This window comes from Pelophylax lessonae (genome assembly GCF_965119305.1).
Source record: "Pelophylax lessonae genome assembly, chromosome: 1".
NCBI lineage: Eukaryota > Metazoa > Chordata > Amphibia > Anura > Ranidae > Pelophylax > Pelophylax lessonae.
The window spans coordinates 694943065-694957127 of record NC_138768.1 but is presented as its reverse complement, the minus strand read 5'-3'; the positions used below and the strand labels follow the sequence as shown (position 1 = coordinate 694957127).

The window sequence follows — 14063 nt, the reverse complement described above, 5'->3', positions numbered from 1 at the left end:
AAGGAGGAACCAGGAACAACCAGGCAGTAGGTGTAAGACTGGCTGGGGGTCAAACACAGGGCTCAGCAGGAAACTGCAAAGGTATAGCAGGAAGGCCAGGAGCAGACAAGTCCGTGGAAAAGCCGAGATCAGGCACTGGAGGGCAGGTAGACAGGAAGCAAGTCCGTGGGCCAAGCCGAGGTCAGATAGCAGGAGAGCCAAACTGGAGCAGGGATGGTCAGACGAAGCCAAGGATCAAAGCCAGGAGAGAGAGCAGACAGGTCAGGAACAAGCCGGGTCAAACTGGAATCCAGGAAGTAGCAAACGCTCAGGACACAGGAGGAGCTAAAGACAATCCAGCAATTTGATGGGCTGAGCAGAGTCCTTTTATAGGCCAGTGAATGAGTCAATGGCCTGAGTCCATTGCGGCCAGTTGCATGACAGCCATTTCTCTGACAGGATGATTCCTCTGGAGGTCAAGCTGTAAGAAAATGGGGGGGGGGGTGACTACACAGGTAATACGGACATTAATAAACATCAATATTATTAATCCATGCCCACTTTTCACTGTTCTTTTTAGGGGTAGGCTACTGACCCAGATTAACTGCAACATTCAATGCTGGTTAATACAACCCCACACCTAAGAAGACCACTACCTATGAAACGCACAATAATATTCAAGCAATCATCAACTGGAATTCTAGCTAGCAAGCACATGGAATATACCACTCCTCAGTCAGGTGGTCTGCCCTTCAAGTCTGCAGTCAAGGTCCCCCTCAGCACCCGTCTCTCCCAAGTCCAGCTCCTGTTAGGGTCTTCTCCTGTCCTCTCTGACCTTCAGTCCGCGTTTACCATCTACTCCTCTGTCAAGCTCACCGTCCGGTTCCCAGTCCTGCTTTTCCCCCCTTAGGTCCAATCTTCAACTATTCTTATGCTTGTTCCGTCCATACACCTTCATTGAGTTATTTCTGATTGGTGCAATCAAATTTTTCAATAACGTGACTGGATGGAACTCAAGGCTACTTGGCTTTGATGATTATCACACAATAATTAGGATCTCTGGTGACCCAATGTCTACAGCATGTTTACGTTCGTTAAGTCTGCCATCACCCTAGACATTAGGATAAACAGTCCCCAAATTAGCATGTTAGACCCTATACCCAAATGGAGACACAATGTCTGGTCAGCAACCCTAAAGACAAAAGGGGCAATCTTAATTACAATGCCTAATATTTGGCTTTGAAGGCACCAAGCTGAAACTTTTGTCTATTGAGAGACCGGAGACGGTCTTGTAAGTGCAAACCAGGCCCATATCTCATCATACCATAAAATACATTTAAGTACTTAATTTTCCTGTAAAAATATATTTTACTTGGCATGGTAATTTCTTTCACAGCCAGATGAGTGTAGCAGTGGAGGTCTGTTCAGGTGATTATATGTATTGTAAAGAACAGTCCAGAGTGAGGTCATCGTAGGTTATCCATGTGTCCCAAATCTTCACAAATTTGGCATGGGTATCAGTGAGAATGGAGGTGAGTTTTATTTGGACCATAGTACCCATAAGCCATTGCTTTACCTCCTGCAAATTTAAACGGTTGGTGCCAGGCCCTTGTCAGCATCTGTCAGGCTGCTAGGAAGGCAAATCTCTCCAGCTTCCTCTGGGCTTTAATCAGGAATGGGATTGACTTGTGTAGTAAGGCTTCCCAAGGGTTACTGTGATGGAGATATTAAGGACCATTGTGATCATTGTCTAACCTGCAACTTTCTCTTTTGACTACCGAGGATCACTACTTTACTAGATTACTGTTTTTTTTTTTTTTTTTTTTTTGTAATGCAGCATAAACTTTTCATCGTATTCGATCTATAATTTAAAAACCTTTTTTTAAAAGTATATACATCATAACCGTGATAATAGATACTACCTCCCCCAACTTCTCTCTATAATACCCATCAAAATACATGATGTATAACTAATAGTTTTGGCTCAACAGCCAACAGTATGATTACCTAAATGGATACTGTAAAATATGTACTCCAGATGTCTTCATGAAGTTTACCATGCATCTTATACAAGGATCTGTCCTTCACATGGATATGATCTCATTGATACAGAAATCAAGAGTTTGAAGTAAAAAAAAGAATGATCATATATATTAAACCTTTACACTACACAGTTCAGTTTGGCTCCACAGAAAGCACAAAATATGGAAAAAAAAAGCTTTGAGATGTGATGTTAAGTTTTTGTTTTGCAATGTTTATGAACTTGTCCTTTAGGTATACAATACAAATACCAACATTTGTGTATAGCCCTCTTAATCAGAGGCAGCTCTAGGCTTTGTGAGGCCTTAGGCAAAATTTAGACATGAGGCCCCACTCACCCCCTTTGCAGGGGTTAGGGAAGAACCCCGAGGCCGAACATCTTATTACTGCTGCTTGTGTGGGTGGGATGTGTAGTGTGGCAATCGCATGTTATGAATAGGAGAGGGTTGGGACTGGGAACCATGGGGTAGGGGAGAAAGAGGAGGGGGTAAAAAGGAGGGAGTGGGTAGATGAGGAATGGGTAGAGGAGAACTGGAGTGAAACTGGGGGATCCTGGTCTGTATAGCAATAAAAAAAGTAGAAGGATCTGTGCTCACATGAAAAGAAAGGGGGGGGGGGGGGCGAAAGAAAGAAAGAAAAGGAATGGAGAGAGAAATCGAGAAAAAGGAATGGAGAGAGAAGGGAATTGAGAAAGAAAGAGGGGATGGAGAAAGGGAATGGAGAGAGCTGGAGGAAGGTTGGAAGGGTGCCCCTTACATCAGAGTACTCACTGGAAGGAGAAGTGAGTGTATGGGATGGATGGAGGGATCAGGCGCCATCTTTTCTCTTCTGGTTGCTGGTCTGCAATCTTCCTGCCCACACCTCATCTTCTCTGAGGAGAAAACTGTCGCTGAGTGTGGGCGGGGCAAGCACAGGTGGAGGGGGCAGGAGGAGGAGCAGAAGCAGCCTCCTCTCCTCCGTCTGTGGTCTGTGGGGGAGAGGGAAGTGTCAGCGCAGCTGCTCTAGTATCTGGCTGTGATCCAGAGCGGTCAGTGAGCTCCCATTCCCTGGTGAGCTGCTCCTGATTGCAGCCCTGAATCCTGAATCATAGCGGATTGTACTGCTTACAGACCGGCCGGGACTCGGGACTGCGCTAATGGCAGGGAGATCACTGCTGCCAGCCTCAGAGGTGGCTCTCTAACTCAGTAAATTAGGCGGCCGCTAGGCCCCTGTGAGCATGAGGCCTTAGGCATCCGCCTAATTTGCCTAATTAAAAAGCTGCCTCTACCCTTAATATATTAAACTTTGCCACCCCTGCTCCAGTTTAGTTACCACCTCCTACAGCTCTGACCCCCCTCTGCAGTCTACAGCCTAGCTAGTAAAATTCTAATGCCGGGCTTACTTGCCTGTGGCTCATGTAGTGCAGGTATGCTAATTGTTAAATTTGGTTTAAAAATGAAAAATTATATTCAAGTATGCATTCTTGACTCTATTGTGCTCAGCCTCCTCCAAATCTCAGAACTTCTTTTTTCTTTTCCTGTTGTGATTCAACCTTTTGTTAGAGGGTGGCTACATTTGGTCTCCGTTATCCCAATGATTACACTCTATGTATGTTTGTAGCCACCATCTCTTGCTTTCTCCTTGGATGGACTAGGGACTGTGGACTTTGGATTATGGGATATGTAGTAAGCACAGAGCAGTGCACATAACTGCAAGTAACATGCACTGCTTGTTTCAAAAAATAAGTGAGGGAGCTCATGGAGGCAGAAAAACTCAGTAAGAAATGGCTTAATGAAAAAATAATTACAGGGCTATTAAGTAATGGATATGTATGGATTATTTTTGAAGAATAAGAATATTATTTAGTGTCAATTAAGAGTGGAGAGGCAAACCTTGAGAGATGTCAGGGACACTGCCATAGAGGAGAGGGGGGGAAACCTGCAGAGGCAGAGGAAAGTGGATAAGAGGAATATAGGACCCAAACACGGGAGAGAGGAGAAGTTACAAAAATACTGCCACACGGGAGAGGGGAGAGAATGAGAGGCTGTAGAGACACAGCCACACAGGTGGGGTCAATGGGTGAGAAGCTGCAGAGACACAGCCACACGAGGGAAGAAAGAACAAGATTCTGCAGAGACATGGGAGGTTTACTCAAACTGGTGCACTCAGAATCTGGTGCAGCTGTGCATGGTAGCCAATCATCTTCTAACTTCAGCTTTTTCAATAAAGCTTTGGCCATACGACTTGGAAGATGGTTTCTATGTGGAATTGCACCAGATTTTGCACTCTACAGTTTCAGTAAATAAACCCCACAGTCACAAAGGAGAGGTGAATGGGTAAGAAAAGGTCGAGAACCAGCCACAAAGGACAGGGAAATGGTCCAGGGAGAGGCTGTGACTTCAAGAATGGAGTCTAGTAATCGATTTACAGGTTCAGCCATACATTAGAGAGGAGAAAAGACTCCCAGACACATGCCGCATGCTGTGTAACAGCCCTCAAAACAGCTCAGCAAGTGGTAAAGTGAGATATCAATGCTGAGGTGTAAGATCCGTATTTGGGTGTATGGATTCCCCTTATTAGATTTGAATTATGTGGGATGGCTGAAATTCTTCAGAAATGTGGACAACTTTGCCATCACTTGTCCCCAAAGCTTTAAAAATCAAAAGTTATGAATACGCTCAAACACTAGGAGAAGTTTGAGTATGTCAATAGATGTACTGATATTCTTTTGGATTCTTGTGCTTTTATGTATTTTCTGTTGGCAATACGTGGGCTGATGATTTTGGTTAATCAAATGGAATCTGTGACTGGATGAATTTCAATCTGTGTCTGGCTCTCCTTTTTCAACAGAAGTCAATTGTTAGATCAATTTCTGTTGAACGGAAAAGATTGAAAATGCTTGTCTTTAGACAGTTGAAGCCACTATTTAGAATATATTGACAGTGGCCAGTCCCACCATTAGATCAAAATGGCCCATTTGGAGGGATTCCTATTTTCACCCGGTTTAGATTTTTTTTTTGTTTAGTCCGCTGGTTGAATGAAAAAAACAAACTCTATAACCAGCTTTAGACTATTGAAGAGTAGAGCTTTATCAGTATGATGATGATCCTTTTCAGCAGGTTACACACAGAGCGTATGTCGGGACATTTGCCGGTTCAAGAAAAAAAATGGCGGATATTGGGCCCATGTTTGTCGGGTGCCGATCAGAGTGATCTCGCGAGGGGGGGGAGCTGTCCCCCTTTTCAGAACACAATAGCTCAGTGGGGGAGATCGCTGTATTTACTTTGCATAGTGAGCACAGAGGCTCCGACCATACAGGTGTGTTTTTTTTTTTTTCCGTTAAACCCGCTGGATTGAACCAGGCTTAAGCCTGGTACACACACTATAGGTTTTTTTCTGTTTTTTTTTTTTTTTTTTGAACCAGCAAATGTCTCTGGACATTTGACCGTGTGTACCCTGCTTTAACCATCAGCCTGGAGGAGGCATGGTGACGAAGCTCTATTGCTTAAATGCAATGTAGAAAACCAATGAGGCTTTGCTTTAGGACATAGTTCCCTGGGATTACAAGGCAGTCTGAACAGCATTTTCAGATCTTTGACATTAAAAACATTTCAGCAGTGTATTTCAACAGTGTGTTTTACTTCAGTTCAATGACAGGATTCCACTGCCCATTCACCGAACACGATGCATTGTGGGATTGTAGCGAGGGCAGTCCTGTAAATGGAGAGGTTGGATTTTTTTTTTTTCAGCGGAGGCTGCTGTTATCCTTTACAGAAGACAGGCAATGAGCTCAATATCCAGTGGCGGTTGGGAGGGGAACATTAGCAGAACTAATTTGTATGGTGTTGTATCCTAGAAAAAAAAAAAATCTAGTAACCTCCAGAATGATACGGCTTTATTTTAGTTTGAGCTTACATTTAAAAAGCTTGGCTCGATATTTATGTGTATGTATATATATGTGTGTGTGTGTGTGTGTGTGTGTGTATATGTATATGTGTGTATATATATATGTATGTATGTGTGTTGTATGTATGTATGTATGTGTGTTGTGTGTGTATGTATGTATGTATGTATGTATGTATGTATGTGTGTTGTGTGTATGTAATTTTTTTCTTTTTTTTTTTTCAGTTTATTGATTTTATTCTACCCTGGAACCTTATCCAGGGTAATGTTAGGATAAACTGCTGGGTGAATTTTTGCATCCTGAATCTTAGTGAGCAAGGTCTCAGCTTGAAGTTGTTAAAGTGGAACTTCACTATCCATTTTTAACAAAAGTGTTGCTTTATTAAGGAAAAAGAAATACAGTGAACAGAAAACACAATGCAAGCCTATACACAGAAAAAGACCAAGAAATGTAGTCAGGACCCACTCTTGACAGTTCAGAAAGCTAGGTAAGAGTCCAAGGGACCACACCTTATCAAACTTCCACGGGCAGCCTCTGTTCATGCAAGTCATTTTATACAGGGGGAGAGCCGCAGTAACCATGGCCTCTCAGGCTGCAATGTCAGGCCGAACAGGTGAGGTCCATTTCATCAGAATCTCCTTCTTAGCATAGTCGAGAAGATAGGAAATGAGGAGTTTCATATGAAAGGGACGCTGTTCATCCTCATGAACACCCAATAAGGCCAAGGCAGGAGACGTCACTAGTGACATCTGCAATCTAAGATTTATCTCGTCAAATACGGCTTTCCAGAAGGTTTGAATGTGGGGACACTCCCAAAACATGTGGAGGTAGTTACCCTCCCTGGGATTTACATCTGGGAGAGAGAGGATCATGTTGAGGGAAGATCCTATGCAGCCTGGCTGGGGTATAGTAGACCCGATGGAGAAATTTAACCTGAATAAGTTTTATCCCTGGACGAAATTACCAACCCAGGGCCCTGAGTAATACAATCCTCCCAAGTTTCCCTGTCCAGTGACGGGATATCTCCCCTCCAGTGCTCCCAAAGCCACTCCAATTTAGATAAGTCAACGCCCAGGAGAGCACGGTAGAGGGATGACAATGGCTTATCCAATTCCCCAGCCTCCAACTCCTCTATGGCATCCTGTTTAATAGTGGGAGGCTGCCGAAACTGCGTCCCCCTCTCCCAATCAATATTGATTATTTTTAATCCTTATGCTGCTAGCATTAGTAGATGTATAGGAAAGTATATAATTTTTGCTTTTTTTAAGCTTTTTATTTTGCATTTCTGCAGTTACTTCCTGGTTTCTTGCCTAGGCAAATTATGTCCTACATCCAAGGAGTCTTCAGGAGGGGAGGAGCGGAGGAGGGATTTTCTTAGCTAAGTACACTCTCCTGCATGCATGCGTGAGCGAAGGGCAGATGGATTCCAGGAAGTAAATTCTACATTTAATATTTTACCCTTACTCAAGGTGGCCACGGCCAGAAACGCTAGGGGATTGTTTTCCAAATTGATTTCTCAACAAAATAAAGCATGGCGATATGGATGGATGGGGGAGTTTGCTTTGAATATTAAAAATTAACTAAATAGTCTTTTTTGTTTGTGGTGCTCAGATGCAGTGAAGATCCGCTTTAACAAAAGTAGTGATCAGCTTAGATGTTAGGAACTATTTCCTGTTGCGCCCTTGAACATTAAAACATGTACTAATGTGTAAGATGTAAAATTCTGATACAATTTTGGGGAAAAGTTTGAAATGTTGCTGAGGTTATAACAAAAGGTCCCAGTCCTTTGCGCTGTCATCTGAGCTGTTCATTGGCCTTGTATGATGGACCTTAAGCCCATGTGTCCCTTATGCTTTTAATTTGTTGTAGGAATGCTTTGGGCCTCAGTTACTAACAGGCAATGAATATTAATACACTGTTCTGTACTGGCTTCACTTGTCCTCTCCAGGAATAAATTATAAATAATTACCACAATCGAGTAGCCAAGGGAATCTAATGTTCATGGTCCTGAATGTTTTTGCGGCATTTTTCCTACGTTGTCTATCCTTTTTGTGGTTGTTTTAAGATTTATTCATTCAGTGTTCCTCGTTCATTATTCCAACATTCTGTAAAGCTGCCAATGCAGTTTTAGTCAGCCTGTCATCTTACCATCTAAAGTGTGCTAAAGCTCAGGTGTTAATATTTTTGTTGTTGTGTTTTGTATCCCATTTCCCCATATGTATCTGGTGATCCAGTGTTGCATAGTTTGTGGCTTTATTTGTAGCCATTTTTTCCCTAAAGCAAAGTTCAGCTTAAAAATAGTATTCAGCCTCCCAATGTCCTCATGCTTATGGGAAACATCATGCTAATACTTTCCAGGCTGCTATATGCTCATAACCTCCTGAACCATCTGAGACCATCTCAAAACGAGCTGTCCGAGTCGTGTGGCTTATGAGCCACCAGAGGAAGATCACTGCTAGAGAGGCTAGGTGCAGGGAGGTGAGAATTGTAGATTTTCCACATTAATTAATCAGTACCGATTCATTGTATAATAACATTTTCATACAGTTCACGTTAATATGTAAGTAATGTTTTAAAAATCAGTTGGAATAATTTTCCTTTTGTGACCTGTGGCTTTTATTATTTGGAGCCAAATGGTACATATGGTATATATTTAAGTCTTGTTTACCATGGCTCTTTTTTTTCCTTCATGCTCCTTTGTGTTATGTTGAATTGACCACAGTACAAACCGAGCTAAACTGATTTCATAGCAAGGTGTCACACAGTGTTAATGGGTACAACATTTAAATATGTATTATACTCTGAAAGGGACGTGTTCTTGGTGGTTGGGTGTAACGATTATGTACAGGTTTCCCCTAATTAGTACGGAATAAGGTCCACCTAGCTTTCATTTTTTCAGACTCTCCAGTCTATTTACAAGTCAGTGAATTGAACTTTCACTAAATCTATGGTGTCATTTAAAACCCATGGACCTGGAAGATTCACCTGCAGAGAATATTTGCTGAATATCAGACTAAATATGCCCTCAAGCATCCGGTTATATTCTCTATAGGGTTCAATGACCTCCTCCTATGATTAATGCCAGCTTATCTTTATTAACTACAGCAAATTGGGCAGATTAGTAATTAAACTTGGTTGCACACTAAATGTCCATATACTTGAGCCCTATGGCAAGCTTTATGACATTGTAACCGCTGTTGACCTATTCCAGTGTTAATTGAGCTGCTTATTAGGATTAGATGATCACTACAACCAGTCTTGGGGCAAAACATATACATAAGTGGGTTGCTTTGGAAGAAAACTTTTCTTTTTTTTTTTCTTTAAAAACCCTTTTTAATGTAGTCCCCACCATTCTTACACTTCATACATTACATGGCGAACAGGATGCACTGTACAGCCTGGCAGCTATCTATGGAGGCAGGCCAAATTCTTCAGGAGGAGGGAAGGCCCGACACAGAGAAGAACAGGTAGGCTTCCTGCATGCCTGACCCTCTTCTGAACATTCTTGCACTGTTTCATGACTAATCGTATCCTTTTTTTGCATGTTCCCTGTGTATTATACCTAACACATAGAGGAAAGCCATAACTCATTGTTGTCTGGGGTTCTACCTTGCCTCCTAACTAAATACTCAGATACAACTAAGTACACTCTACACACATGGGCTGTGTTTTTTCCTTCCTGTCTGAATCATGCACTTGTCTGACATGTTAATTTTTGGCTTTTGAATGAGACTTGCATCTATACCCAGTATTATGCACCTCCAAAGTGTTTCTGCTACATGGTGATATTAACCTGTAACAGTTTGCTGTCCTGCTTGAATGGCACTATGTGATTTGTAATGCTATTATAATGATGCTAATATTTGTTTGCCATTTAAATTGCTTTCTGTACTATACCATTGCAGCTAGTTGAGTCAAGAATCCCCACCCTTTTTATTGAGATGCATTTAACAGTCTCATCAGTTCCAAAACCTTAGCAGTTGCATTACAACAGTACTCAATGCAGTATGACAGGCGTTCAGCTCAAGGAACTTTTATAATATAAGATATACAGAGTACACACAATTGTTCTAACAAAAGCAATGATGTGCAGTAACCACTTGCATCCAAACAAATTTCACTTTTCATTGGTTTACAGTAGTCAGAGCAATGAAAGAGGCTTGCAAACTGCTTGTTTTCTCTTTCGTTCATTGATGCACACCGCTCCTGATCTTCTTAACCAGAAAAGGCAGAAAAAAAGTCTGGCTATGCCTATGGGCAGTGCCAGGGGGTATATGCCCTCTCTGCTATAGGTACTTAGTTTTTTTTCTCCCTAGTCAGAAGTAAGGACCTAGTTCCTTGCTGGAATCCTAGGTCCTGGCAACTTTTTCTTTTTAGACAGAATTTTTTTTTTCTCCTGAATTTTTTCCTGAGATTCTACAGTCAACTGCCGGACTGGGCAGTGAGCTGGATAATGTAGATCCAGCGGTCACCCCAGTCTGGCCAGCGAGTGTGTGCAGACCTCAGCTCCGCGCTAGGTCGGCAGCAACATAGCTCCACCAGATGGGGGCTGGCCTGCGAGTTAAACGCCTCGCAAGGTCGCATACGACGCAGCGTTCCTCCTGGCCAACAGCTCCCTATTTCGATTGAGAGGAGGTCCTGTCTGGTGCGGTGCCCGCCTGGTTCCTGGTATGGTAAATAACTGTCCCTCCTCTCCCCTGGAGAGTTTTAGGGTGGAAGTGGGTCGCTCCATGGGGGCGGTCGGACCCCCTCGGTTCCACTCCTTCCTGTTAGGCACCCCCTTATCGGTCTGGTGGTCCCTGTTGGCCATCTTGCCCCCACATTCACTCTCCCTCTACTGACGCTGGGGCTGTGGGGGGTCTTGTTCACCGCCTAGGGTGGGGGCAGAGTGCTGTGCTGGTGATAGGGGCGGGGGGTGCACCAACGGTTACCGGGTAATCGGCTGTGGGGGGGGTGTATCTGGTGTGGGCTTCTGCCAGGCCCCCCCCCTCCTGCCTGTGCCATTTTCTGAGGCCTAGGGATCCCTCCTGGGTCCCTGGCAGCCTCATGGTGCTGTAATTTTTTTGTAGCCTGCGAGCTTAATGCACGGTGGCCATGTTTGTGGAGTTCGGTGGCTTGCCATTGAAAATAGCGGCAGCCATGACAGTGGAGCCCTCTGGGTGGCGATTTCAGCAGTGGGAGCCCCTCCTCATCCCCTGGTGCTGACTCCTTGATCTTTTTATTTCCTGATCGCTGTTCATGCAGTGCAGATTCTCCTGGTAGCTGCGGTGCCTGGTTTCTGTGGAGTGGTTAGTCTGGTGGGGTCCTCACTGTCTCTACTGAGGATCGATTGTTGCTCTGTGGCTGGCAACTGAGTGGGCTGCCAGAGCGGTGGGGGGTTGTCCCTTAGCACTGTTTTTACACTTTTTTGTGGGGTCCCCCTGGTGACTCATGGAGTCTTTAGAGCAAATCTCTCCACCTTATCCCCTCTCTAAGGCTCCAAGTCCCATCCAACCATTGATGCACTAACAGCAGTCCTGGAGTCCTTGGTGTCCCGGGTGGAGGTCGCTTTTGGGCGACAGGCTGGCAAAAAGTGCCCCTGCCTCATCTGTCTCATCAGATCCTGAATCTGGTTCGGCTGCCGCGGACGTGGGTCACCCTGCTGCATCCATGTGCCCTGAATCCTCAGATAGTAAGGATGATTCCTCCACTTATGTAACCGCATACGAAAAGGCGCTGGTGAATGAACTGATTGTAGCTGTGCATGAGATCTTAAAGATGGAGGATGCAGCTGAAGTTGCGGTGGAGGCTCAGATTGCCTTTGGCATTCACAAGACACCCAGTGCGGAAAAGATGTTCCCTTTCCCCTCCTATTTTGACCGAATTTTCACAGAATAGTGGGGACGACTAAAGCTATTTTGCTTGGCGATACCCCTATGAGCAGTCCCTTAAGAACTAGACTGTTCCACCGGTGGGGGATCCTCCAGTTTCCAGATAAAACAAGGCAACCACGATTCCAGTTGAAGAGTCCCCGGCGTTTAAGGACACGGCTGGCAGGAAGGCTGAGGCCGATATTCACCATTGCCCTGGTGTCGCAGACTCTGACCGAATGGGCTAGGCTTTTGCGCCGTGACCTGGAGGGGGAATAGCTCCCCCCTGCCTTTGCTGAGCTGGTGGACCAGCTAGTCCAGGGCCTGCAGTTTTCAGGGGTTTTAATCAAACCTGTTTACATAACCCCAGGAAGGAAGGCAAGGTGCATCCAATTCTGGACCTCAAGGCGCTGAAATGCTTTGTGCAAGTTCAGAAGTTCAGAAGAGTCCGTTCGCACGGTGGGGCCTTCCCTCCATCAGGAGGATTTTTCTTGCCTCCATCGACATCCAGGACTCTTACCTTCACATTCCAATATGTGTTGGTCTCCAGCGCTTCCTCTGCTTTACCGTGGGAGAGGAGCATTATAGGTTTGTGGCGTTACCCTTTGGTCTTGCTTCTGCTTCTTGGGTATTCACAAAAGTGTTGTCCCTGTGCTAGCAGTGTTACACCAACGGGGGATTGTGGTACTGGGCTACTTGGACGACCTCCTTCTGTGAGCAGAGTCTCCTACTGCTCTGGTGGAAAACCTGGAAATGCCCAAAAAAGCTTGAGGGTGTTTGGCTGGATTCTGAGTTTTTAGAAGTCAGCTCTGGTTCCATCCATAAAGCTGGACTGTCTGGGTCTCACTCTGGACTTTGCCTTAGTCAGAGGGCTCCTTCCTCTGGACAAACTCCAGAAACTGTAGACTGTAATTCGTCTCCTGCTGTCCAGCAGATGGTAATCCATCTGCACTTGCATGCGGGTGCTGGGCCTGTTGGTGTTTACCTTCGAGGCAGGTCTATTTGCACAGTTCCGTACGAGGTCACTGCAAGGGAGATTCTGGCCAAATGGGACTAGAATCCAGTCTCTGAACAATCCGATCCGGCTGAGCCAGGGAATTAAAGAAATCTGATTATAGTGGGTTCATTCTTCAGGGCTTCGGCTGGGCAAATCCTTCCTCCCTTTGTCTTGGACGGTGGTCACCATGGATGCCAGCCTGTTCTGCTGGGGAGGTGTCCTTTGCAAATTTTCAGCTCAGAGGGTCTGGACACTGGAAGAGTCCAGACTACCGATCAATGTCTTGGTACTCCGGGCGATCAGACTGCCTGGAACATTGGATTGATAGTTTTCAGGGATGTCCAGTGTGCATTCAGTCGGACAATGTCATGGCCTTGGCTTAGGTCAATCACCAGGGGGGCACAAGAAGTGTTCTGGTGGCTCTGGAGGTAGCCTGGGGATCTAAGGGGGGCAGAACAGTTTGTACACATTCCCAGGGTGAAAAACTGGCAGGCAGATTACCTCAGTCGGTAGGTGTTGGACCAAGGGGAGTGATCCCTTCATCCGGAAGGTGTTTAATTAGTTGCGTCTTGGGTGGGGCATCCCCGAGGTGTATTTGTTGGCATCCCGGCTCAACAGAAAGGTGCAGAGGTTTCTGGCTCAGTCACGAGATCCTCTGGCGGACGCCACGGATGCGCTGGTGACGCCGTAGGGTCAGTATTGTCTGATTTTCCTCCTCTCAAGTTTCTGCCAAGACTTTTACGCAGGATCGAGGCAAAAGGGATTTTGGTCATCTTAGTGGCCCTGGACTGGCTTGCCAGGCTTGATACACCGATCTGGTGTGGCTGGTCACTGACGTTCCTTGGAAGCTTCCTCTCAGGGAGGATCTGCTGTTCCAAGGACCAATCTTCCATCCTGCTTTACAGTCGCTGGCTTTGACGGCTTGGCTGTTGAACACCAGGTGCTGATGGATAGAGGTTTGTCTGAGTCAGTGATTTCAATGCTTTTAAAAGCTAGGAAATTACTTCTAGGAAGATCTACCATCGTATGGGGAAGACGTACATTGCGTGGTGTGAGTCTCTTGGGGTTCATCCTCTCTCTCTTTTTTCGTTGGCTCAGATTGTGACCTTCCTTTAACAGGGAGTTAAGCAGAAACTGGCCTTAAGTACTATCTAGGGTCAGGTCTCGGCCTTAGCGGTCTTCTTTCAAAGCTCTTGGCCACATACTCCTTGGTGCGTACTTTTCAATTTAGGCACTTGACCCCTCCAGTGCGGTCTTTGTTGCCGCCTTGGGACCTCAATTGGGTGCTCTGTCCTCCAGAGAATCTTTGAGAACC

At 45.1% G+C, this 14063-nt stretch overlaps 1 protein-coding gene across 5 annotated transcripts in view; it reads left to right on the top strand.

The window, feature by feature from the left end:
• NEK1 (NIMA related kinase 1) overlaps positions 1–14063 on the top strand; it is a 334451-nt gene that overhangs the window by 154073 nt on the left and 166315 nt on the right. For 4 of the 5 annotated variants that reach the window (XM_082243984.1, XM_082243982.1, XM_082243981.1 and 1 more), the window contains one exon: positions 9286–9369. The exons of the other annotated variant lie outside the window; for it this stretch is intronic. In XM_082243984.1, coding sequence (XP_082100110.1) covers positions 9286–9369 — 84 coding nt within the window. The remainder of the gene's footprint in view (positions 1–9285; positions 9370–14063) is intronic. 5 annotated transcript variants of the gene reach the window in all.